General features: G+C 38.8%; 1 protein-coding gene across 6 annotated transcripts in view; it reads right to left on the reverse strand.

Moving 5' to 3' along the window:
• LOC127433128 (RNA-binding protein Musashi homolog 2-like) overlaps positions 1–26508 on the reverse strand; it is a 266122-nt gene that overhangs the window by 51652 nt on the left and 187962 nt on the right. For all 6 annotated transcript variants that reach the window (XM_051684798.1, XM_051684802.1, XM_051684800.1 and 3 more), the window contains one exon: positions 1614–1696. In XM_051684798.1, coding sequence (XP_051540758.1) covers positions 1614–1696 — 83 coding nt within the window. The remainder of the gene's footprint in view (positions 1–1613; positions 1697–26508) is intronic.

A 26508-nucleotide genomic window follows, 5' to 3' on the forward strand; every position in this document is an offset into this window, starting at 1 on the left:
GTATCAGCGAGAGAGAGAGATTCTCAGAAAAAAGAGAGAATGAGGAAAACCAATGCTTTCCACCTCATGGCTCCTGTCAATCAGCAGAGAGCCCTACAGGGGCAACACACAGCCAGGGGCTGTTCCTTTGCATGTAACATCTTATCAACTCATCTTTTCATTCTTCTGCTCGTTCAGGCATCTCTATTTACTGACCATACATTTAAATGCAGTTTGCAACTTCTATCCAATAGAACAGGGCCAGAACTGACCTCATATAACCAGACCATCGGTATACAATCTGGTCCACATTGAAGCTCCAAATGCTACTAATGTCCACATGTCATTACCCTGGCAAACTTTGGCAAATCCTGGGACTAGTTCTTTGTCATAAGCACTCAAGTGTCTGGACTTCATTTCCTGACAGACTGCTAAAAACATGTTTGCTCGTACTCAGTGGCAATAGAGTAAAGCCAACCAATCATATCGGAACTGGCCATTTTAGCCAGTTCTTGTGGCTTTTTGTATGCAATAACCATCAGATGTTCCCTGAAAAGTCCATGAACATTTTGAGACTAAGTCTGAGGCTGAGACTACCGCTGCGTGCATTCAAAATCGGATGTGGGATATTCCTACTTGATATCTGCAATCTCCGACTATAAAGGCGTCCAGAAAAGTTCCAATTCCCAATGTTTGGAAGATGACGTACAAGGAGACAAAAGTTTAGCTTAGCAGGGTCTTTGATTGTCAACGGGAACATCTCCTAGCAACCAAATGGATGAGAATAAACAATGGTATGCATTGTTAGCATTTGTTCTTCAAGTGATCGATTACAGAACATAATTTTCCTTATTTTACACACCTGATTTTTTATCATCTATTATATTAACTTGACTTATTGATGCTTCTTTATTTGCTTAAATGTGAATGTTTATCATTAACAGTTTAAATCTCCCTGGGTGCTTACATGTTTGCATGACGTCAAGCGAAAAAAGCGAAATCAGAGTTCTAGGTTTATGCACCAGTTTCCAAGTTGGAAGTCCGAAGTGGTGTTCCATTGCACTTTCCCAAGTAGGAAGTTGGAAATTCTGAATTTCAGAGTTGAACTGAACACAGTATATGTTTGAACTGGTTTTTCCCATCTGATTCCGAGGTGAAACATTTATTTGAGAACTGAAAGTTTACACTGGCAGCCATCTGCTGGTTCTGCTCAATACTGGGGGGGGTCTGTGATAATCCTGCTTTAATGAACTCAATGTCTGCCAAATACCTCACTTCCTCTCTCTTTCTCTCTCTAGCCCAGTCTGTCATGGTGTTGGGATTTATAAACTATGGGAATAGGGAAAAGTTTTGGACTCTCCTGTTGATTGATAAAATAATTTACACACACACGCACACGCACGCACGCACGCACACACACGCACACACACACACACACGCACACACACGCACACACACGCACACGCACAAATTGCGCGTGTGCAATTTCACGCTTTCTGGACACTGCACAACACTTTCCAGTGTTTACACACTCACAGCACTTACAGCCGCATGCTGTTGAGATTTCGCTTAATAGGAAATAAAATATTAATCCCACAAACACTTTCAGAAATTGAAAACTGGAGAGCACTTACCATTTTATTATTGATTTCATGAAAATGAATTTCACAGACTTTCTCAACAATTTCTTCATTCTCAAACGTAACAAAGCCAAAGCCTGCAGAAAGAGAGACAAAAAAAAAGAGGAAGAGTGAGTCGTGTACATTTAGAAGCCAAAGTCCGACAGATTTTGGCCTCTTTCAGAGGAGAACATGAAGAGTTTGTGCACTAGAATTCAGACCTGAACAGACATTGTCTTTTTGAAAGCAGAGCGCTGATGAAATCTCTTTCATGACTGGGTGGACGAGGGGGAAATCGGACAGCCGAAAAGCACAAAGACTGTTAATGAGATTCATGGAGCCACATCTGAATTTCATTAAATGCGTTCTGTGGGCCCTTCATTGAAATTTCACTGTATAACAAGCTCCCATTTTAATGTAAATGCGGAGCTGGAGATCCCTGAATCTGTCTCTGACCATGGGATTGTCTTCTTTATTCATATTTATGAAATAAGAAGTTTAACCCGTTCAACTCATCCAGGCTTAAAAACTACCTGCCTATGCTTTTATTATAACAATAGAAAAAGAAGTGCTTTTTTGAAAGCTTGCAAACTCGCAAGATAAAATTATTTTCTATTGCTGGGTGGTAAGAGAAGGCCAACAGTTAGAAAACAAAGGAAAACAACCCAGAGAGGAAGATAACCAATTTACTCACTGTTTGTTTATAAAAACAGGATGCTCTTTCAGTCGCACAATACACACACACACACACACACACACACACACACTCACATATGATCCTTCACAAGAGTGGTGTTACAGATATAAGAGGAAAACAGAGTGAGTGAGAGTGAAAGAAATGCGTGTTCTGTGGCTGCTAATGGCTGTTGTGTGTGTGTGTGTGTGTGTGTGTGTGTGTGTTATACAAAAGACTGGTCAACTTTAATGAGTCACTTATGGTTTTTCTATGATGATTCAATTTACATTTACATTTATGCATTTAGCAGACACTTTTATCCAAAGCGACTTACAGTGCACTTATTACAGGGACAATCCCCCGGAGCAACCTGGAGTTAAGTGCCTTGCTCAAGGACACAATGGTGGTGGCTGTGGGGATCGAACCAGCAATCTGATTACCACCTATGTGATTTAGCCCACTACGCCAACATTGAAGATTAAATATAGCAAATGAGCAAATGGAGACTTTTTTTTAAGTCTCCTACCTCATAAGAAAAAGAGCACTGTAATCTCACGTGTCTCCTCTAGTGTTTTAAAAGAAAACGCAATGTCTCAAATTGTGCACAGATTTGCAGAGATAGTACAATCAAAATTCAGATTTCAAAATCATCTGGCACATTTCTCACAAAATTCTTTCAAGACCAAATTATCTGAGATATGGTGTCCATATTTATTTTATAGTTCTTCACTATTACTATGTCATTGTCAACAACTGACTCATTTGCCTATTGAAACATAATTGACAACTCCATTCAAGTCTCATGAATTATGAATTAGTAACCACAGAGCAATACAATTTTCCAGTGGGATGGATCTAGTTTTGGACCAGCTGAGATGTGTGGGGTTCATATATACAGAAGCACATACTAAAGGAAACAACCACAAATTTCTTTTGCAGTCCACATGGGGAAACTGCTGGAGTAATTTTTCATAGGCAGTGCTGGGTTTTTTCCCCGACCCTAATTCTTATCTCAACCTTTTAAACGCTGAATAATCTACGCAGGACTCCCCTCTCTCTTCAGCAGTCAGAATAAAAGCACAAGGTCAGAGGTCAAGCGCAGTAGACTGTAGCAGCATGAGAAACACTTTAAAGATGTGAGATAACACACCATAAAAGACAAACACACAAATATACACTACTCTAGATAAAGAAAGAGATGAAAACAAAAAGAGACTGTCTGTGATGTGTGTGCTGCTTTTTTTATTATTTTGGAGCTTGACAGCCTGGATCCCAATTCACCTTGATTAGATGGAAAAGAGTAGCCATTGCATTCTTAAACATTTCTCCTTTTATGTTCTATGGAGGAAAGAACAATTATGGCCACAGTGTTAAAGGGTCGTTCTAAACTGAAGTGTTCATAAATAGCTGCTTCGATGAGCCCTTCGAAACGAATGTTTCCATAGGTTTAAACTGATGGACATTTCGCTGCCAAGCAGGCCAGAACCAGACCATACATCATAAATCTGCAGGTTTGCCATGTAATGTACATTAAACCAGCTGCAACTGCAAACACAGTCTGGTTTTATCAATAAAAACATGTGATATCCATTCATCTCCGTGGTTTATAAAAGCCTTGAATTATTATAATGAATAAAAATAGATAAGAATCAAACCCTGGCTTTTTGTTTGAAACTGGTTATTGCTTGTGTTGTTTTACTGTGAACTTGATTGATCTGTTATTCTAATAAGAGAGTTGAAATAGAAGTATACACTGTGACATTTTATTTATTTAATAATTGAACATATGCTGTACATTTGTTTACAGATTTTTTATTAAAAAAAAATTAAAATAAACATGAAGCTTACATTTCTTTATAAAGACTAAAAGTTTTAAAGCTTTTTTTTTTTTTTGCATTCTGAAAGTTGTTAATAGTGACAAAATCATGTGTAAATATTTTCAACTAGGTACAACTGATGTTCATTAGCATCAGCTTTTGTGCGACGATAACAGTGGCTTCTTTGGCTTGGATAGATGACGTTGAAGTGTGTTCCGAATGACCAATATTTTTGAGCCCTACACCCTTAAACCGTCTGGAGCTCTCACTCTGGAAGGGAAACACTTTGAATGGATTAGGGCATATATGTATGGATGAGCCCTTCATAATGGAACACACCCAAAGTCATTCAACAAATAAAGGTACTGTAGCAAAACCAGCACTCTCGTTTATCTCTCTGTTTTTTTCTCTGCCTTTTCTCTGAGCCTTTGTACAAAGCAGCTTTTGCCTATTTTGTAAAATTGAGAGCAGCAGAGAGTGCGCATGTGTGTGTGTGTGTTTGGTACCTGGAGGGTGGTGGTAGGGGTGTGATCTTGAAAATGAAGAAGACTGCCGACAAATCAACCATCAGCAGCCATTTGTCACTGCAGTTTTCAGACGGAGAAGCGCGCTAGAGGTCTCTAGAGAACTGTTACGTCACAATGTGACCACAACACACAGACGGCTAAATCTGTTCAATCACAGATTTTATGCCACTGTGCAGCTCCATCAGGGGTCTGAAGGGGGCAGTGCTGTGATAACTGCCTTTCTGGCTCTGGGACAGTCTGACCTCTGTTTTAACAGTCACCCACTCACTTTCACACACTTACAATCTCACAAACAAACCGCAGAGAGTCGTCCAAGTCCCTGCACACATTGAAGAGCTAACACATTTGAGAGGAACCATATGTACAGCGGAGTGTGGCGTTCTCTCCGTTCCCTGGTGTGGCAGTTCCCACTCGCACTTACACAGACAGATGTGAGAGGATTTCAGAAAAATTGGAGACATCTCAGTTTATGATGATGCAAATCAGCCTGATACAGGACCAGAGCAAGACACACACATTTTATCCCCTCTCTATGGTGTCAAACATTCAGAATGTCTCAGCCTAAGATGGCATGTACATGGACTGCCCAAAGGTAATTTATGGACCGTTTGATGCATATGGCTCACAAAAAAAAAAAAAAAAAAAAAAAACAATCAGGAGTTTTCTTTAAAAAAAAAAAAAAAAAACAAAGCTCCAATACAGTCCCTGGATTTGTCAATTTCAAGGTTCACAGCCTATTTTTTTTTTAAAGACATTCAGAGTTTTGTTCAAATCACTTAATATTAAGTAAACAGAATATCTTTGATTAATCAGCCAATATTTGGACATTTTGAGATCAGCAATGGCTGATAACTATGCCCATTTTACAAATTAACAAAATGTTGATGTTCATGTAACAGTTGCTCAAAGGATGCCTGTTTTCTGATTTCAAATGTATTTGAGAAAATATTATGAAAATAAATTTTCAATTAATCTCAGCTATTTTGTGTGTCTTATTAAATCACTGTCATTAAATTGCATTACATATTCAGTACTGTGCAAAAGTCTTAGGTACATAAGATGTTTATATCGGCATTAAATAAGCCAATATCCACCGTGCTCTCTAGATATTGTATCGGCATTATAAAAAACCCTGGTCGACCACTAGTGGCATGTATCACCGATTTCTGATTTACCCTCCCCTTCAGTGTCATGTGAAAAAGACAAACTGTGGTCGGTCATTTTTCAAGTCAATAGGGTGCAACATTGTATTTCCAGGAGTAAAAATACCATTAATTTTCTCCATTGGGAAGTAAATCTTTAACGATAACTTACAAACCTTTAAAGACAGGCCACCTGTGAGCTTACGAGGTTGTTAATCCATGGCATATGCTTCTGTTGAAGCAATCAGTCTGTGCGATTTCATCTTAATATATTTAAAAATAGTGTTTAATAGAGGAATTTCTGGTTATGAAAGTCAAAACTTTTTTTTTTTGTTGCTTCAAATCAAAGCTTGTAATCTTGTGATTCACCTCGGAGCTGGTTGCTTTGGTTCATGGCTTAGAATGCTTGTGTTAAGCATTTTATGGAAAAAAATAAATGGGAAAAACACTAGCAGAACCAATGTGGGCAGGTACTGTTGTGCTCTATTGGCCCCTTCCTGTGGGTGGTACTTGGACAGAACAAGCAGCAAAATAGATCACACTTACATCAACAGTCAAAAGTCTAATTCTGCAACACTATGCAGACACATCTCAGATGTACTCTTGCATTAGTGCGTGTGTGTGACTCACAGTGAAACCAAACATCAGTTTTGCTCCGTCCTCTGCGCTGTTGACCCATCGGCTCTGCAGTCTGACCTCCACGATTCCTGCTGCGTTCACCCCCTCCAGGGCCTCTTCATCACAGCAGATGGCTAAAGCCCCAGCCATCCATGGTTATTAAGACCAACAACATCCCTGTGGCTCTGAGCACAATCAACACCTCTCTCTCTATCTTAGCAACTTTCCCTTCACCTTAGACAATCTGCTTTGACTCCAGCACTCCTTGTCCGTTGGCGCAGGTGGCATAAGGTGTTAGCAGCCATTTTCTGAGAGTCATTCTGACTAAAATGCATCACACACTCGCTATCTGAGAGCAATCATCCCACATTCATCTTTCTCTCTCGGGTTACCAGGTTTCCTCCTCGGCACATAGCGGTAAATCCATTAAAATGCTAAATCAATGAGACATTAAGTGATCTTTACATAAAAGCAGATTTTTATGGTGGCGGTTCAATGTATTTAAAGTAGAACACATCAGTGAGAAAGTTCCAGAAGAGCATAATTTGCTCGCATAAGATGAAGAAGAGAGAAAGTGGCAGCAGTTAAAGTTCATGCGCTGTCAGACTCCATTTTAAAGCGTCGACTCTCTCTCTCATCTGGGGATTTTTAAATTGAGCTAAATTCTAAATAGCCTCCCAAGAACATTTACAAAATCACACATAAGTTGGCTAGTGTGCTCATTAAGATAGTAGTCATCTGTGAAAGCACATCAGAGTGTGTAAAAAACACACTTGTCACACACTCAAGTTTAGTGTAAGTATAGTCTCTGGTGTGTGCAGGCGCAGATGGTGGGGGGTGGGGGGGAATCTAATAAACACTAAGGTATGGAGATCCATTACACACACAGAACAATCACTGCTGTGGGACAGTTTTAGATTACACCGCATGGAAAGAAATCATTAGTATCTGTTGGAAACATGGAGTGGGCTGTGTCCTCTGTTCCGGACACAATGACAGTTACATAAACTAAACTGGCTACAGTCAGAGATTAAGTTTTGGCAGTTAAAGGTGCACTCAGCAACTTTTTGTTTGCGTCATCTTGGACTTACAGTGACACCTAGTGGTGTGGATGCAGCATCATTCAAAATCAATAGTTTTAAATTACAGATGCCATTGTAGAAATTCACTATTCACAATCAGCCATGATTAGTTTAATCCAAGACTGAAAGTGTCCAATAATAAGACGGTTACTGAGATTAAGGGAGCAGTATTCAGCTGGTCATGTGATTCTAAAATGGCAGCCCCCATGAGGGCGCTCCTGCCCCATGTAGAATAAAACAGATTTTATAAGGTTACTGATATAAATCCACATCTCATGTGAGTGGTCATGATTTTATACATAGGTTACAAAATAACAATTCATTTCTTTAAGTGTAAAACTTTTTTTAATGGGGAAAAAACTACTGAGTGCACCACACCAGGAGAAATAAACAGACAAACAAAGAGAAGGACCATTAATGTTTCAGTCCTTCAGAGGTTGCAAGATATACCTCTAAGGACTGGTTTAACCTTTAAAGTTAACAGGAAATCAAAATGGACCCTATTTACTTTGTTAATACACACACAGAGACAGAGAGAGAGAGAGAGAGAGAGAGAGAAAGAGAAAGAGAGAGAGAGAGAGAGAGAGAGAGAGAGAGAGAGAGAGATGGGATTTTTGATCATCTGCTATTAGAAAACTGTTAGCCCGATCAGTTAGAAAAGATATTAGGTCTCTCCAAACCGCACAATTCTGCACTATTGTACTTCATTTTAAAGTGTAAGTAGTGCTAGTAGTATGTTTACACTGCAAATGCAACAAAAAGAAGTGTAAAACGATGATGGACTTCTTCAACCATCAAAACGGAGTGTGGAATGTTGGCCACTTCATGCACTCATGGCTTGCTGACTCAGCGGAAGGGGTGGAGTTACCTGGCTGCATAACAGCGAAACAGCACCTTACAAATGTAAGTTGAATGCTTTACCATCACCCCACGCCGTATGAATATGAAGGTAATTTGAGATACAAGTGTTTATCTGAGGATGGCCAATGCGCTAAATCTAGCAGTAACACATTGTATGTGTATAAAACGTCACTTCTGTTAGCTGTTAGTAAAACAAAAAACAACAACTAAAAAAACACATCTGTAGCACACTAACACAGAACAGTCTAAATCTCTGTGCAAAGTTTGGTGGATGTAGTTTGAAACCTCTAGGAGGGGTTACAACTGATAATTTGTAGTGGTGCATCAATCAGGAAATTTGAGGCAGATCTGATCACTGATATTTTAATGCTGTGATTGTCCAATACCCATCCGATCACCGATATATATACACTGGGGGCCAAAAGTTTGGAATAATGCACAGATTTTGCTGTTTCGGAAGGAAATTGGTACTTTAATTCACCAAAGTGGCATTCATCTGATCACAAAGTATAGTCAGGACATTACTGATGTTATAAACAGCACCATCACTATTTGAAAAAAGTCATTTTTGATCAAATCTAGACAGGCCCCATGTCCAGCAGCCATCACTCCAACACCTTATCCTTGAGTAATCATGCTAAATTGCTCATTTGGTACTAGAAAATCACTTGCCATTATATCAAACACTGCTGAAAGCTTATTTGGTTTGTTAAATGAAGCTTAACTTTGTCTATATGTTTGTTTTTGAGTTGCCACAGTATGCAATAGTCCGGCATGTCTTGAGGTCAATATTAGGTCAAAAATGACAAAAAGGAAACAGCTTTCTCTAGAAACTCGTCAGTCAATCATTGTTTTGAGGAATGAAGGCTATACAATGCTTGAAATTGCCAAAAAAACAAAAAAAAAACAGAAGATTTCATACAAAGGTGTACACTACAGTCTTCAAAGACAAAGGGCAACTGGCTCTAACAAGGACAGAAAGAGATGTGGAAGGCCCAGATACAACTAAACAAGAGGATAAGTACATCAGAGTCTCTAGTTTGAGAAATAGATGCCTCACATGTCCTCAACTGACAGCTTCACTGAATTCTACCTGCTGACAGCTAGAATGCCAAGGATCTGCAAAGCTGTCATTGCTGCACGTGGTTTTGATGAGAACTCTTTAAAGTAGCTTAAGTTTGTCAAATTGTAATAGTAATATTTCATGTTATTAATTTCCTGACTCTACATTGTAATCAGTTGAATGCCATTTTGGTGAATAAAAGTACCAATTACTTTCCATAAGAGCAAAATCTGTTCATTATCCAAACTTTTGGCCCCCAGTGTATATATTTTTTAAATGAATACTCCAGGTTCATTAGAAGTTAAGCTCAAATCAACAGCATCTGTGGCATAATGTTGGTTACCACAAAAATACATTTTTACTCGCCCCTCCTTTTCTTTAAAAAAAGGAAAAATCATGTAACATTGAAGCACTTACAATGGAAGTGAATGTGGCCAATTTCTGGAGGGTTTCAAAGGCAGAAATGTAACGCTTATTATTTTAGAAAAGCACTTACATACATTTTTCTGTTAAAACTCATGTACAGAATTATTAACTGTAAAGTTGTTTAAATTAAATTTTTTTGTCATTTTAGGGTTTGTTGACATCATGGCAACACAGAAAATGTTAGTAAGTGATTTTATCACACTGAAATCATGTTTACATGCATACTGTTTATATCTTGTGGCTATACTTCTGCCATATATTTTAAAATTCAAAAACTAGTCCCCATTCACTTCCACTGTTAGTGCCTCGCTGTAACCCAGATTTTTTTGTTTTGTTTTTTAAGAAAAGGAAGGGCAAGTCAAAATACATTTAATAAACTTATATCGGGGTTCTCACAATATAGCATCATGGGCAAGTGACGGATGAGAGATTGAGAGTACCTGGAGAGCGCACATGTTAGAGTGTCAGAGTGCTCATAATTGCTTAACCCGTCTCTATCACTTCACAAACCTCACGTTACATCACATATACTCAGATTTGTATTTATTTGTTTTTTAATTTGTTAACTACCCCTAAACCAAGTCTGTAGAATAGCAGTACTGGCTTTGTCAAGCCAACATAATAACTTGCTCTGCCTCTGAAACAACATTCTTTTTTGGTTGATGTCACCAAGCCCTCTTACTGTATTTTTCAACCCCTCCTCCATCTGATTATACAGATTTAACTTTGTTTTAGGAGACCAACAATATCAGCAGCTTAATGTCTGTTTGAAATGCTCGTTCTGGATTTAAGAACCAAAAGAATGTTACTAGTCGTCGTGTTGCCACGTTCCAACCAACATGTCAAAACTACAAATAAAATAAAGAAAATAAAACAGGAAAACATGGCTTCATAACAGTGTGAATTGCCACACTCACTGTGAATGGGGTCTGCAGGGATGCACAGTTTTGTTATACCATCGTGTTGTGGTGAAAATTTGTGCTCAGTGTGAATAGGCATTTAGTCTGCTGTTCAGCTAATCAGAGAGACCGTTGGCACACCATCTGTCAGAGTTCACCATTGGTGGGCAGCGGTGGTCACCTGCAGATCAGAATAGGGCCGTGACCTACATGTGTATCAGACTGACATGTGCTGCTAAATATCACCCGTGACCCGCTCTGTCAATATAACACAGAACGCAGTGACCTCAAAGCACTGCTGGAAATAACGAAGACAAAAAGAGAGCAGCTTCTGAGGAGGAGTAGCAAACTGCAGCAGATATGAATTAATAACGTGGCAGCAAACAGCTCCATTCAGAACAAAACGCTGACGTAATGGAGTGTTTTGTCTGAGGATGTCGAAGGAGACCAATTACACAGAGAGAGAGAGAGAAAGAGAGAGAGAGAGATGATTCCATCAGATGATTTATCAGTGCTGTTACTCTGGCATGTAACGACTGTTTCATTAATAAAAAAAAAAGCGCAAATCAAAGCGTCAGAGCTCAAATAATCACCCGCAATGTCTTCTGGAATCTTCTGCGATGAACTACTCTAACCTTTCGCAGACTGAGAGTATTAACTGTACTTTTGGTCATCAGATTCATTGACTTCATCAACATTAGACCTGTGGCCTCTACAGCCAATTAAAAGGAGAGAGAGAGAGAGAAGGAAAGCCTTGGGTGAATTTTTTTCCCCTGAAAATCCTCCAGTGAATCCAGGCTATTTAATACAGATAGCTGCATCAGCTCAGATCAGAGCATTGATAAATAATGGCTTGCAGAGGATTTTATTCAACACACACACACACACACACACACACACACACACACACACACACACACACACACATCCAAGACATTGTCCTGTTTCACACTGACACCTGTTTTGACTTTTGTTTGAGAATGTTCCAATGTTCGAAAACAAGCTATGCTAAGCCAAGCCAACTTCATTACACTTTAACATATTTTATTTACATATTGCATTATATTTCCAGGTGAAAAAGAATAGGTCAAATAATTTTTTTTTAGGTGGGACTTGATTTGATTATGAAAAGTGAGCATCCCTTACTGTAGTCAATTGTGAAGGGCATTTACCCTCAAGAAAGTCCACCGATACACATTTTTGAAGTTTTTTGACCGGAACAAGAAAGCTGAAGGTCAAGTTCACCCTCAAGAGCATCTTCATGTACCCCAATGGTAAAGATACAATAGATCTTTTTCAAAGCGTCATTTGCTATTTTACATAACTCTCTGGAATGCTCGATCACACCATCCAGCTGTTCAATTCAGCTGTTTCTGGAGTCTCTTTCTTCTCACATAAATTATTTATATACATAATTCGTTATTTCAACTCAAATAATTTTTTGATGCCCATTTATTTATTTATTGGGAAGGTAGCCATGTAATAGGTGGGATCAGTCAGCCAGTCATTATTACAAAACAAACCCTGTGATACAAGACCGCTCTGCACCACGTCTGGGTTCTGATAACCCTATAAGGGATTATTTTATGTTCTATATTATCTGAGATATCTGTGGAAAAAACCCTCGAGGACACACATTATACACGTAACGCACACACTTAAGGCCCAAACATACTCGTGAGAGAAAAATGGAGACGTCATGTCAGCGCACTCCTGCATCTCAGTGGGGATGAAAAAAGTTGTTAAGGTTTATAACGGGAATATGCCGATTTTGAAGCGATATTACTTCTGACGAGAGCTGCAACAAAAAAAGGTAATCCCAGAAGCGATCTCTTTCATTTTCTGAGTTTCTCTCTTTGATCCCTCAAATGCAAACTCTCACACACACACTCACAACTTATTGCTCCAGTAAGTCCTCGAGTAAAGTAGCGCAAGCCTCTGTTGCTAGTGCTACTGTGACGTTTTGGAATTAGCAACGAAGGATCCGACTCTATTAAAGCAAGACGCTGAATATGTGGCAGTAGAAAGTAGTTCCTCTCACAAGAGTGTTTTAGGGATGAAAACCAGAAAATGTCTTGCGATGAAACCTGAACGGTTTTCTTAAGGTGAGGTAACCGTGGTATAAGTGGAATAATTGACTCCGGCCCATTGAATTGTTTAAAAATAATGCACACCCAATTCAACAGTCCGTCGTCAATTATTCCTTACATAATGATCAGGTGACTGTAGATTATCCCATATTTATAGCCGTAACCTTTATTACATTAATGTTAACTGGCATTAAAGTGTTGCATTAACTATCAAGATTTTAGAAAAGCTGCATTACTTATGACAGTACCCTTTAACAATGCAAAAAGACCAATTTAACTATTGGTTAACATTATTTCCAGCCTAGGCAACATAAGCTGAGTTTGAAAAATAACAAAAACAAATGCTCTTTATTCTATGGAATAATGTCCACAGATGAATTGTGCACAAAAATACCAGGAGCATGTATTCAGAAAGTAAACAGGGTCAACTAATATCATTGGTTGTATATTGTTATAATATCATAAATACAAAATAATCCTGATGCCACTTATAATTAAATTCAGCACTTAACTAACAATGGCCCTCACTGAGCAGCACAGTCAAAAGTTACAGGTGGGAAGGGGGTAGGGTGCAATGCTTTCTGTTTCCTGTGGCCTGACCCTGACTGGGATAAACTACTGTATTTTATGCATGTGCAGCTGTGTGTTTTTATTTGTCTGGGTGATGGGTGGAAGAACAGGTAAGATCTTGTTGCTTTACCAGTTTTATTCATGCCTGTCATAAGAAATCTGCGTGTTTGTGTGTGTGTGTGTGTGGGCCACCTGCTTGCAAATTCCCTATAAATTTAATGACTACTTCAGTTCATCTTGGCTTTCATCCTGTCGGTTTCAATCAGTGTATTCCAGATTTTCTTTCACACATGTGAATGTGCATGTGTGTGTGCATGTGAGTTTAGCAACAGAAAGCTGTACTTGTAAAGGAAACAGCTTTCTTTCACACTTTCCATATTTTAAAGTGTGTTTGTAAATGCTTTTTGTATTCAGTAGTTTCAAATTTCTTGTATTCTTTGATAGCTTCCCAAGTTACGGTCACAAACACAATACAGTAAATTGCTTTGATAAGAAACCATCTACCAGGAACATTATGGTAAAAGCAAATGCAAATTTGTATGTTTGTACTGTATGTTCTGCAAGTGAGGTTGCCTTTGTCTATTTTGTCTGTGTCTCAATGTAGGTCAGCTAACAGCACAGGCCATTCATTCCTGTGTCCTACTTCCAAACTCTCTCTCTCTCTCTCTCTCTCACACACACACACACACACACACACACAGTTCTGCCTCTCATTTGAGCAAACCCTCCTCCTAAGAGCATGAGAGTGAAGAATAGAAAGAAAAATAAAATGAAGAAGAAAAACTAACAAAAACAAGTGATCAGGTGAAATGAACAGGAATTAGGATCAACTTTGTTACATTCTGGATGTGCTAAGGGTTTCAAAATGGACTATTCTACCTTGCATAATAAATGTCATTGGCCTTATTGTGCACATTACATCAATGCTCATAATCTTTGATAAAAATGTTTTAGCTTACGGCCCCTCTGACATGACTTTTCCTTTGTACTGATGTAACCAAGTCTGTATGGGTAGGAAATAATACTACTAATTAGTAATACTGTAGCCAAACTACATTAGGGATGGGACGATATGGTTATCTCATGATTCCGTTCGATATATGATATGAGGTTCAGGATTCGATACAATTTCGATTCAATAAAACACTTAAATTCCAAACTATTACAGATGTTTTTTTATTTTCTGAAAAAAATGTTTGAGCAAAATACACATGATAATTTCTCATCAAAATAAAGTTCTTTAATACACGATATAAATGCTCAAAATTTAAATAATAAGAGTTGCTCATATTCTCTATAAGAAAAGATCACAAACAAATACGTTTTTAAATATAGTGGTGTACAATCAGGCTGACCAAGCAATAGAACTGAACAAAACCTGTCCTGAAAAAAAGTTTGTGAAAGTGAATATTAAATTTTTTTAATCATTTGTTTGTCATTATTATTATAATCACATTTTAACTTTTTTAACTAAAAATTCTACATTCTATTAATTAATATTATATCAGGAAATGGTATGTATATAATAATGATATGAGCTGTCAATGTTTGAAATAATGTGTACAATTTACAAGTAAAAACACTGAGTTTACATTCATTTGTTTGAGAAATGCAAAAAATCACTTTAGGAGTTTCAACATGCATTTCACAGTGTTCCGGTTCAGTGAACATCAATGAGAGGTTTCTTTAGCACATCCATGCTGTGTGAGATTATTATAATTTTTTTCTCCCAATTTGGAATGCCCAATTCCCAATGTGTTTTTTTAAGTCCTCGTGGTCGCGTAGTGATTCGCCTCAGTCCGGGTGGTGGAGGACAAATCCCAGTTGCCTCCGCGTTTGAGACCGTCAACCCGCGCATCTTATCATGTGGCTTGTTGAGCGCGTTGCCACGGAGACATAGCGCGTGTGGAGGCTACACGCCATCCACCGCGGCAACCACGCTCAACTCACCACACGCCCCACCGAGAACGAACCACATTATAGCGACCACGAGGAGGTTACTCCATGTGACTCTACCCTCCCTAGCAACCGGGCCAATTTGGTTGCTTAGGAGACCTGGCTGGAGTCACTCAGCACGCCCTGGGATTCCAACTAGCGAACTCCAGGGGTTCATGCTGTGTGAGATTAAAATTAATATTCCTTTTTACTTTTTTATTTGACTGTAAAGAACAGAAAGGATGTTAAGACACACTTTTCAGTGAAAATGGAGTCCCCTCATCTTCAATGGACACATTACATGGGAGGAAACGATCCTTTTATTCTCAAGCACTTTTCATCAAAACAAGGCGATTTTGCAGGTATTAGAGTACTTAAATTTCTAAAAGCTATTTCAAGCAATTTAAGCACTTCAAAGACCTTGTGTGAACTCTGTAAACAGTGTAGAAAAAAGCGCTGTAGTGGTAAAATCAAGCAACAGAGAGTGTTGTTTGACGGTCATTTCATTTATGATCACATGGACAGAAAACTATGTTGCAAATTTTGAAATATCCAGTTATGCTGCATTGTTTTGGTTCGCGATATATCGAAATTTTATATATCGTCCCATCCCTACTCTACATTATTTTCCACTGAATATTGTTAATAGCATAGATCGCCCAAAAATTCAATGATCATTTCCGTACCATCATGTTGTTTGTTTCTTCCACTCATCAAAGCTCAATGTTAGGCAGAATGTTAGCATTAGTCACAATTCACTTTAAGTGTATGGGGACAAAAAGATGCAATTAAAGTAAATGGTGACTGAGAGACTGTATTCTGTTTAACATCTCCTCTTGTGTTCCATGGAAGAGAGAAAGTAAATGTTTTAAACAACATAAAAGTCAGTAAATCATGACAGAAATTTTATTTTTGGGTGAACTTCCCCTTTAAGATAAATATGCTACATATGGATATAACAAAATACATTTATTCTATTTAAAATAAAATGTCACTAACGAATCCCAAATTGCTCTGCTAGGCAGGAAATACAGGCATATTGTGCATCTGTTCAGAAATGTTAGTCACATGGAAGGAAATATACACCAATCAGCCATAACATTAAAACCACCCGCTTAATATCATGTAGGTCCCCTTCATGCCATCAAAACAGCTCTGACCCATCGAGGCATGGACTCCGCAAGACCTCTGAAGGTGTCCTGTGAGATCTGGCACCAAGACATTAGCAGCAGATCCTTTAAGTCCTGTAAGTTGTGAGGTGGGGCCTCCATGGATCGAACTTGTTGGTCCAGCACATCCCATAGGTGCTCAATCGGACTGAGATCTGGGGAATTTGGAGGCCAAGTCAACACCTTGAACTCTTTGTCATAATCCTCAAACCATTCCTGAACAATTTTTCAGGGCGCATTATCCTGCTGAAAGTGGCCACTGCCATCAGGGAATACCATTGCCATGAAGGGGTGTACATGGTCTGCAACAATCTTTAGGTAGTTGGTACATGTCAAAGTAATATCTACATGAATGCCAGGACCCAAGGTTTCCCAACAGAAAATTGCCCAGAGCAACACACTGCCTCCGCCGGCCTGCCTTCTCCTGGTGCATCCTGCTGCCATCTCTTCCCCAGGTAAACAATGCACCTGGCCGTCCACATGATCTAAAAGAAAACGTGATTCATCAGACCAGGCCACCTTCTTCCATTGCTCCACGGTCCAGTTCTGACACTCACGTGCCCATTGTAGGCACTTTCGGTGGTGGACAGGGGTCAGCATGAGCACTCTGTCCTGTCTGTGGCTACGCAGCCCCATACGCAGCAAGCTGCGATACACTGTGCATTCTGACTCCTTTCTATCATGGCCAGCATTACGTTTTTCAGCAGTTTGTGCTACAGTAGCTCTTCTGTGGGATCAGACCAGATGGGCTAGCCTTCGCTCCCCACGAGCATCATTGAGCCTTGAGCGCCCATGACCCTGTCGCCGGTTCACCGGTTGTCCTTCCTTGGACCACTTTTGGTAGGTACTAACCACTGCATACCGGGAACACCCCAAGAGACCTGCCGTTTTGGAGATGCTCTGACTAAGTCGTCTAGCCATCACAATTTGGCACTTGTCAAAGTCACTCAGATCCTTACGCTTACTCATTTTTCCTGCTTCCAACACATGAAATTCAAGAACTGACTGTTCACTTGCTGCCTAATATATCCCACCCCTCGACAGGTGCCATTGTAACGAGATAATAAATGTTATTCACTTCACCTGTCAGTGGTTTTAATGTTGTGGCTGATCAGTGTAGGTCAAAACTGATGTCTAAAGTTGCTTTTCTATATGATAATCTAAAAGCAAGACTTTTCATTTGTTTCCACTCTTAGGGAACATCACAGCAAACATCTGTTTATGAAAATGTTGTTTCCCCTGGAGCATTAAGTAGTTTTGATTTGCCATTCCAACTCCACAAGATTGACTCTCTGTTGAGAAGGCATAGCCCCCTGCTGCACATATCCAAGACCCCACAGATTTCCTATCTGACATCTCTGTTCCTCCGCAATACAAAGACTAAGACAGGCATCATTAAAGGACTGTGAAATGGTTGGGCTCCTAGCCAATGCACATTCAGAGTTCTGATGCAGTTCTTTTGGGCTGGAATCCCTTTTGAATGTACATATTTTTTATTCATTTCAGATGAAAGTTTGATTTGAACAGAACACAATATGTAATAAATTAACAAATGAATAAAGTGGAAATGATGAACAGGGAGAAGATTGATTCGGAATTAGAGGAACAGAAAGATTCATGAAAAGTAGAGGATGTTTCAGAGGCCATGGAGGAGAGGATGAAAGGAGAAGAAAGATGACAAGAGAATGAGAAGCGACAAAATGAGACAAGAGAATGAGAAATACAGACTGAGCAATCACACTCTGGCTATAGAGACGGCAGATATCGACAGAACTGGCAGCCTAGAGAGAGCAGAATATGCCCATACTGTAGCCAAGGAAACGTAGAGACAGAGCAACACTTCCTCACCATCTGCCCTAACTATGAGGAAGTTCGGAAAAAATATATCCCAAATTTGAAACAATTTGCCCTGACTTCAGAAAGTTGGACAATAATACAAAACTTCAGTATTTATTAGGTGAAAGAAGAGATTGCATTTTACTAGAGGCATGGTAAATTGTTGCCTGCCACAAAAAATAGGGTGGAGACGACCAATCATTGATGCACCCACACACACACACACAAAATTCTACATTATACTACATTTATCTTTTATTTAGTCATTTTATAATTTGTTCTCATCTGTTCAAAATTCATTGTAAACATTGAAAATGCTTTGGCAAACCATTGTAACTTTTCTCATGCCAATAAAGCACATTTGAATTGAATTGAGAAGACAAGACAATCAGAGAAGAGGAGACAAGATGAAAGGAGAGGAGAGGAGACCCTATGGACGAAGAGGAGATGAGACAAAAGAATAGGAGACAAGAGGAAATAAGAGAATGACAGGAGAAAAGAGAGGAGACAGAGGAATGAGATGAGAGGATTGAGACAAAAGGAGAGGAGATGAGAGGAGATAAGAGAATGAATGGAGAGGAGACGAGATGACATGAGATGAGACGAGACGAAATTAGATAAGAGAATGAGAGGAGACAGAGGACTCAGAGGAGAGGAGACGAGATGAGGAGAATGAGAGGAAAATAGAGGAGACAAGACAAAAGGAGACAAAAGAAGGTGAGAGAATGAGAGGAGAAGAGACTCAAAAGAGAGGAGACAAGATGAAAGGAAAGGAGAAGAGAAGAAAGAAGATGAGATGAGACGAAAGGAGATGAGAGCATGAGAGGAGAGGAGACAAAAGAATCAAAGGAGAGGTTTATGAGACAAAAGGAGAGGAGATGAGATAAAAAGAGATAAGAGAATGAGGAGAGGACAGATGAGAGGAGAAGAGAGACAAGTGAATAAGAAGAGAGGAATGGAGACTAAAAGAGAGGAGATGAGACTAAATAATATGAGAGGACAAGAAAAGAAACAAGAGACTCAGAGGAGGAGGAGACGAAAGGAGAAATGAGAGCAAAGGAGATGAGAGAATGAGAGAAGAAGAGAGGAATCAAGAGAATCAGATGAGAGGAGAGGAGACAAGGGAATCAGAAGAGAGGAGACGAGTTTAAAGAAGAGGAGATGCCGAGACAAGACGAAAGGTAATGAGAGAATGAGAGGAGAAATGAGACAAAAAAAAATCTGAAGAGAGAAGATGAGACGAGACGTAAGTAGATTACATTAGAATTTCAATGATGCTTTGAAAAGCACAGAAAGGGAGCAAACCCTTTAGATGCATCAGACAGCAGTGAACATTTAAAGTGAATCACACGCAAGCTCGCCATAAAGTAGCATTAATGAAACTTAATTAGGCTTTTTGTGGGCACTCAGACTCAATTCTGTGTGTGTGTGTGCGCGTGACGTAGCTTTTAAAAGCCACACAAAGGATCAGTTTATCTGTAATGAAGAACACCGACGTTGGCACTCGTGTGCAATCAATGGATGTGCAGAGATGATCTCCCAATGCTGGAATGTGACAGTATTTAAAAGTCATTAGTTTACATGGGTCCTTAATAAGCACAGACTCCTCTTAAACAATACTGACTGGAATGTATTAAAATGAGGCCAACACAACGCAGACAAACAGAGAATTAGAGCAGGAAAACGAGAATTAATTCGGTTTCACAGACCAAACCTGATCGGAACGACCACTTGAGCAAACACATGCACACCCGGGAAATGGCACTGGTTGTTTGAAATCATAACTTCTCAGCGTTCTCAGCTTGCTGTGATTTTAAGATCCATGGTGGAGTGTAATTGGTATAATTCGTTGTTTTAATCAAGCGCGGAGTCCCAGAATTGGGAGGTGTCCAGTCTGCAGTTATAGCAAGGTGTCTGTGATGTGGCCAAGAGGAATTAGCGCCATTGAAAAGTTCTATGTCTCTCTAACATACAAGTTCTTTGTATATTTTATTTGTTTTAACTGATCTACCTCTTCTATTAGTCAGCACATCCACATCTTCATAACACACACTCTGTGCATTCCCAAAAACTCTTGATTTCAGGTTGTCACACACTCAAAATGTTGTCATGTCTAATAAATTTAACTGTAAACAAGTGGAGTAAAAAACACTGATACAAACTATGATCTATGTGCTGAAACAAGTGCACACAAATGTGTTTTTAACGTAAGGACTTTGATTCAACACCCCACACTGGTTTCACTTAAATACAGAAAGTAGAAAGAAAATATTAGGGCAAATTAAATGGCAAGTCAAGTGGATAATTGTCATGGGTTCTTGCTTGGGATGGACATTTTCGAATAACTTTGTAGTCGAACACACAAACTACACAAACTATCTTCAATAAAATATGCATTTCTTTTGGGAAAAAATAAATGAATAATAGTTATAAATAAAAATAGAAAACAAGAAGATTTAATAATAATAAACATTTGATAGAAAGTAAAAAAACATTTTCATTTACTCGGAGCTTACATAGAAACCAATACTGACGGCATGAAGGTTACGCACAGATATAAACTCTGAGTTTAGATAAGGCCATCATACAGTATTTTTATCATTTCACATGTTATTATTCAGAAAAACAAGTGGTGAAAGATTGTTTTTTATAAAATGTGCTCTGCTGGTGTTCAGAGATTTAACACATACTGGTCTGATCAGTTTCCGAGTACGCGTCGCATTTTTTTTCCACCATAAAAGCAGATCCTCGTCTGTTGATTTGCATGACTCCAACAAGAACCGAATACAAATAGAGCACAATTCAATAAGAATCTAAATATTACAAGTATTGCCACACTTTGCCTTTATAAGCACAGACGCCATTAAATCTTCTCTCATCCAACAACTCAACTACACTTCAATTACACTTAATCCAACAATGGGTAAGAATATATAAATGAAGCATACAGTTGGTCATACAGTTTTTAAGCAAAAAATTATCGGCAAACATAGATTTTTGCCCTTTACCCCGATTTTGCTCTGCAAGTAAACACCTTTACTGGCATTCTTATCCAAAGTGCACAAGTGTTGTATGCATACCTGTTTATGTTTTGATTAAGTCTCTTATGTTGTCAGATTTTTTTAATAAGCTGATTATTTTAGTTAGCAGCATATTGGTGTGCTTATAACCGCACTTAATATTGACAGAATTTTAATTTTTGGGTGAATAATTCCACTAGGCTACACTTAACACGAAGCTACACAATCAGATGTTTTCTCATAATCTTTTTCTAGGAGCAGTTTGCAGGTAAGTAGCTACTCATCAGACACTTTCTATAACATACAGGCCCAACAAACATCGCCCGAGCAGTTCAATAGTGCCACTGCCATGACGTTTGTGCAGAGACTGAAAGATTCAATACAGCAGCCGCTAGGCCACCGGAATGAGTCTCCATTTACTTCCCCTTTACAGAGCACAAGACATTACTGACAATGAGAGATCAACGGTACGAGAGAAAAAATTTGGAATCACTCGAGTGTCATTAGTGCTGGTGTGTGTGGGCTTTAAATGTCAGCTCTGTCAGGGATCACGCTCTCTCTTTTCCGGAAGTAAAGAACAGAATAAAAATATAACAATGCCTCAATGTTACATTCCTCACTGCCATTAGAGATTCAAGAGGTGGCCTTTTCTTAAATAAGTGTTAAAGACAAGTGGAGCCCACTGTGCAGTGAAAGAGGAGAGATAATTCCAGTTAAGCTGCCTTTTCACTTTTATAGTGATTAAACTGTACACGGATCAATGCATCAATCAAAAATCACTGGTTATCAGGAACCACCTCAACAAGAACAATTATGTGAGGGATTCACATCGATCTCAAACCCCCGTGGATCAAAAACCACCATCACAACAACAACAAACATTTGTGGTAAGTCATGGCATCCACTCATATTATCGCTTCGTGCATTGCATGCCACATGTTTACTATAGCTTCTTCCATCAGCAGTGAGAGATTCACATGTGATAAATGTAAGGAATTAGTCAGGCTGACGGAGAAGTTTAATGAGTTAGAGACACGCATCCGAACAATACACACACTTTGGTTCTGGCTGTAGAGCCCCCAGAGCAGGGCGATTGGGTGACGTCTCGACGGCATACTCGCTCAGCAAAGCGACGCCACTCTCCCATTCCTGTTACGATTTACAGTCGATTCTCCCCACTCAGTGATGCACCCACTGAGAATCATGTTGAAAGCGACCTTGTTATTGGTGACTCTATTGTAAGGAACGTGGCCACTATTGTTTAATGCATTTCCGGTGCAGAGTGTCTGACATCAGATCAAATTTACAAGTGCTGGCTAATGCTAAACATAGATATTCTAAGACTGTTATTCATGTCGGCCAGTCAGAGATCACTAAAGATAATGAGAGGTGTGAAAGGGGTGTGTGAACTTGCAAAAACGATGTCAGACACTGTAATATGCTCTGGTCCCCTCCCTGCTTGTAGTGGTGACAATGTTTATAATAGTGTCTGAGTGGTGACTAGCATAGTATTCATAGACAATAGGAAGAGTATTTGGGGAAGGCCTGACCAGGTAAAGAGAGACAGACTCCATCCCTCCAGGGAAGGTGCCACTCTCCTCTCTTGTAATATGGCTCATAGTCTTAATAGTGATAATATTTGACTAACTGGGGCCCAGGTCAGGAAGCAGACAGACTGGCTAATCTGAACGTCTGCTAGCTGCATTGAGACATCACACCGGTCACATAAACTACAACTCATAGAGAATGAATCACCTGTATATCATATAGAGACTGTGTCTCTTCCCTGAACTACCAAACACAAAACCATCATTAAGTCATTTAGAATTGTTTTTATTGATGTCAAACTTGAAAAAACAAAAACAAAACTGAAGATAAGCATCATATAAAAGTAGGACTACTAAACATTAGATCGCTTTCATCCAAATCACTAATTGTAAATGGAATGATTATAGATCATAGTTTTGATTTGATCTGTTTGACTGAAACCTGGATTAAAACAAGATGAATTTATTAGTTTAAATGTGTCTACTCCCTCAGGTTATTGTTATAAATATAAGCCTTGTCTGAAAGGTCGAGGAGGAGGTGCTGCTACAATTTACAGTGATATTTTCATTGTTACTCAAAGGTCTGGATATAATTTTAATTATTTTGAACTGATAATGCTTATTATCGTCAGACATAAATAAAAAAATCTTTGTCGTCTTTTGTTCTTGCAACAGTATATAGACCACCTGGGCCATTTTCTGAATTCCTTCAAGAATTTGCTGATTTTCTGTCAGATCTAGTGGCTGCTGTGGCTAGCGCTTTAATCATCTGTGACTTCAACATCCACATTGATAATGAAAATGATACGCTGGGATTAGCATTTATCGATATTCTCAACTCTGTTGGGGTTAGACAAAATGTGACAGGTCCAACCCATTGCGAAAATCATACGCTAGATCTAATTTTGTCATATGGAATTGATGTTGATAATATAGAAATTCTGCCACAGAGCAATGATATCTCAGATCATTACCTCATCTCTTGTATGCTGTGCTTAGCAAACTCAATCTATGCAATGTTATCATTCAGGTAGAACTATTCTTTCAACTACTAAAGATATCATCACTAACAATCTTCCAGACTTGTCTCTAATACTCAGTATGCCAAAAAGTTCAGAAGAACTTGATGTTGTCACAGAAAATATGGATACAGTCTTCTCTAGCACTCGAGATAGTGTCACACCCCCTTCGATTAAAGAAAGTTAAAGAGAAAAATCCCGCACCATGGTAAAATTATCACACTTATGCTCTCAAGAGAGCAGCTCGGAAAATGGAGCATAAGTGGAAGAATATAAAATTAAGGTATTTCGCTGTGCATGGAAGGATAGTGTCTCTAACTACAGACAGGCTCTAAAAACGGCCAGGTCTGCATATTTGAGCAAATTCATAGAAAACAACCACAACAATCCTAGGTGTTTATTCAGTACTGTGGCTAAATTGGTTAAGAATACATCTTCTATTGAACCAGAAATCATCAGAAACAAAATTGGAATTACACATCCGTCTACCACAGCACCCCAGAAGACTACAATTATTCCCTACGAGCAGCTTCAATCCTTTGCTGTTATAGGTCAGGAAGAGCTAACAAAAATGATCAAAACATCAAAATCAACAACATTATGTTAGATCCAATTCCGACTAAACTCTTAAAAGAGGTGTTTGCTGTAATCTCAGAACCTCTTCTTAATATTATTAACCCCTCATTATCCTTAGGGCATTTCCCAAGAAATTTTAAACTGGTAGTTATCAAACCACTTATCAAGAAACCACAGCTTGATCCAGGAGAATTGGCTAATTATAGACTGATTTCAAATCTCCCATTTATGTCGAAAATACTAGAAAGGGTAGTGTCCTCCCAACTATGTTAATTTTTACAGAGAAATTTCAGTCAGGATTTAGGCCCCATCATAGTACAGAGACTGCACTTATCAGAGTAACAAATGACTTGCTCTTATCATCTGATCGTGACTGCATTTCTCTTCTAGTACTTTTAGATCTTAGTGCTGCCTTCGACACCATAGATCATTACATTCTCTTGGATAGGCTTGAGAATTATGTTGGCATTTGTGGATGGGCATAAGCTTGGTTTAGGTCCTATCTCTCTGACTGCTACCACTTTGTGTAAATGAGGAACTGTCAGATCAAATTAAAGTGAAGTGTGGAGTGCCACAGTGATCCTCTGCTTAGGGCCTCTGCTTTTCTCCCTATATATGCTCCCCCTGGGAGACATTATCAGGAACCATGGAATTAGTTTTCACTGTTATGCTTACGATACACAACTTTATATTTCTTCGAAACCCAACGAAATTTCAAAATTTTCCATGATCTTTTTTCCAATTTTCCGAGTGTATAAATGATATCAAAGATTGGATGGCTAGAAATTTCCTTCTACTCAATTCCAATAAAACAGAAGTACTAATTATTGGAACAAAAACCTCAAAAAATAAGATGCTAAAATATAATCTGACTCAATGGATGTACAGTTACTTGATGGTTGTATATCTGATAGCAATCTAACCTTTAAAAAACAAATTTCCAATATTTGTAGAACTGCATTCTTCCACCTCAGAAATGTTGCCATCTGTTTCGGATGCCGAAAGAAAAAAATTCATGCTTTCATGACCTCAAGACTAGATTATTGTAATGCATTACTAGGTTGATGTCCAGCAGGTTTAATACATTTCAGTTGGTTCAAAATTCAGCAGCGAGAGTTTCGTATTAATTTTAAAATTCTGTGAATTACTTACAAAGCTTTGAATGGTCTAGTTCCAAAGTACTTAAGTGACCTTCTGTCACGCTATAATCCATCTCGCCCATTATGATCGCAAAACTCTGGCTTGTTAACAATACCGAGAATATCAAAATCCACAAAAGGAGGGAGATCTTTTTCATATTTGGCTACTAAACTATGGAATAGTCTTTTAAAGTCTAGACTAAAGACTTATCTATTCAGCCAGGCATACACCTAATTCATCCCTCAATTCATAGCTATGCTGCTTTAGTTAGGTCTGCCAGAACCGAAAACACTTTTCTTATTCTTTAACCTTGCTTTAAATTGAATGGCATCTATGCTCATTTTAATCTATTTCTTTCCCCGTCTAAACCTCGGGTTTATATCCTGAGGTTACCAAGAGCCTGCCAGATCCATCTCCGGTCCTGCCTGATGTCTGATTCCCACTGTGTTGCTGAGTGATGATGACCAACTGCAGCATGTGCCAGCCAGACTTCACTTCAGTCTACTAAGAGGGACTTCACAGAGGATGAATTGATGCAAACTCAAAGACCTGGGATTCTTCATGAGCCACTGTCTGAAGCATGGGCTCAGGATGGAGTTCACCAAAATTACCTGCTATAAGCTTCCAGCTGGACTGCGATGCTCCTCACTGAATGATACCTATATCAGCTTGGTTAAAGGAGGGACAACACTGTCTAAAACTACACAGAAAATGAATTAACCACTAAAAAAAGCCTTCATCGGCCAAAATCAATGGACAATGCATCTACGGGATGAGTTCAAGGACTTTAACATTAAAACTTATAGTTCATATAAAATAATTTTGTTTAATTATTGACCCACAACACTTAGCTTACTAATTTTAACCACTAATAGTTCTAAACATAAATAACTAATA

The sequence above is a fragment of the Myxocyprinus asiaticus genome, chromosome 42 (genome assembly GCF_019703515.2).
Source record: "Myxocyprinus asiaticus isolate MX2 ecotype Aquarium Trade chromosome 42, UBuf_Myxa_2, whole genome shotgun sequence".
NCBI classification, from domain to species: Eukaryota; Metazoa; Chordata; class Actinopteri; order Cypriniformes; family Catostomidae; genus Myxocyprinus; species Myxocyprinus asiaticus.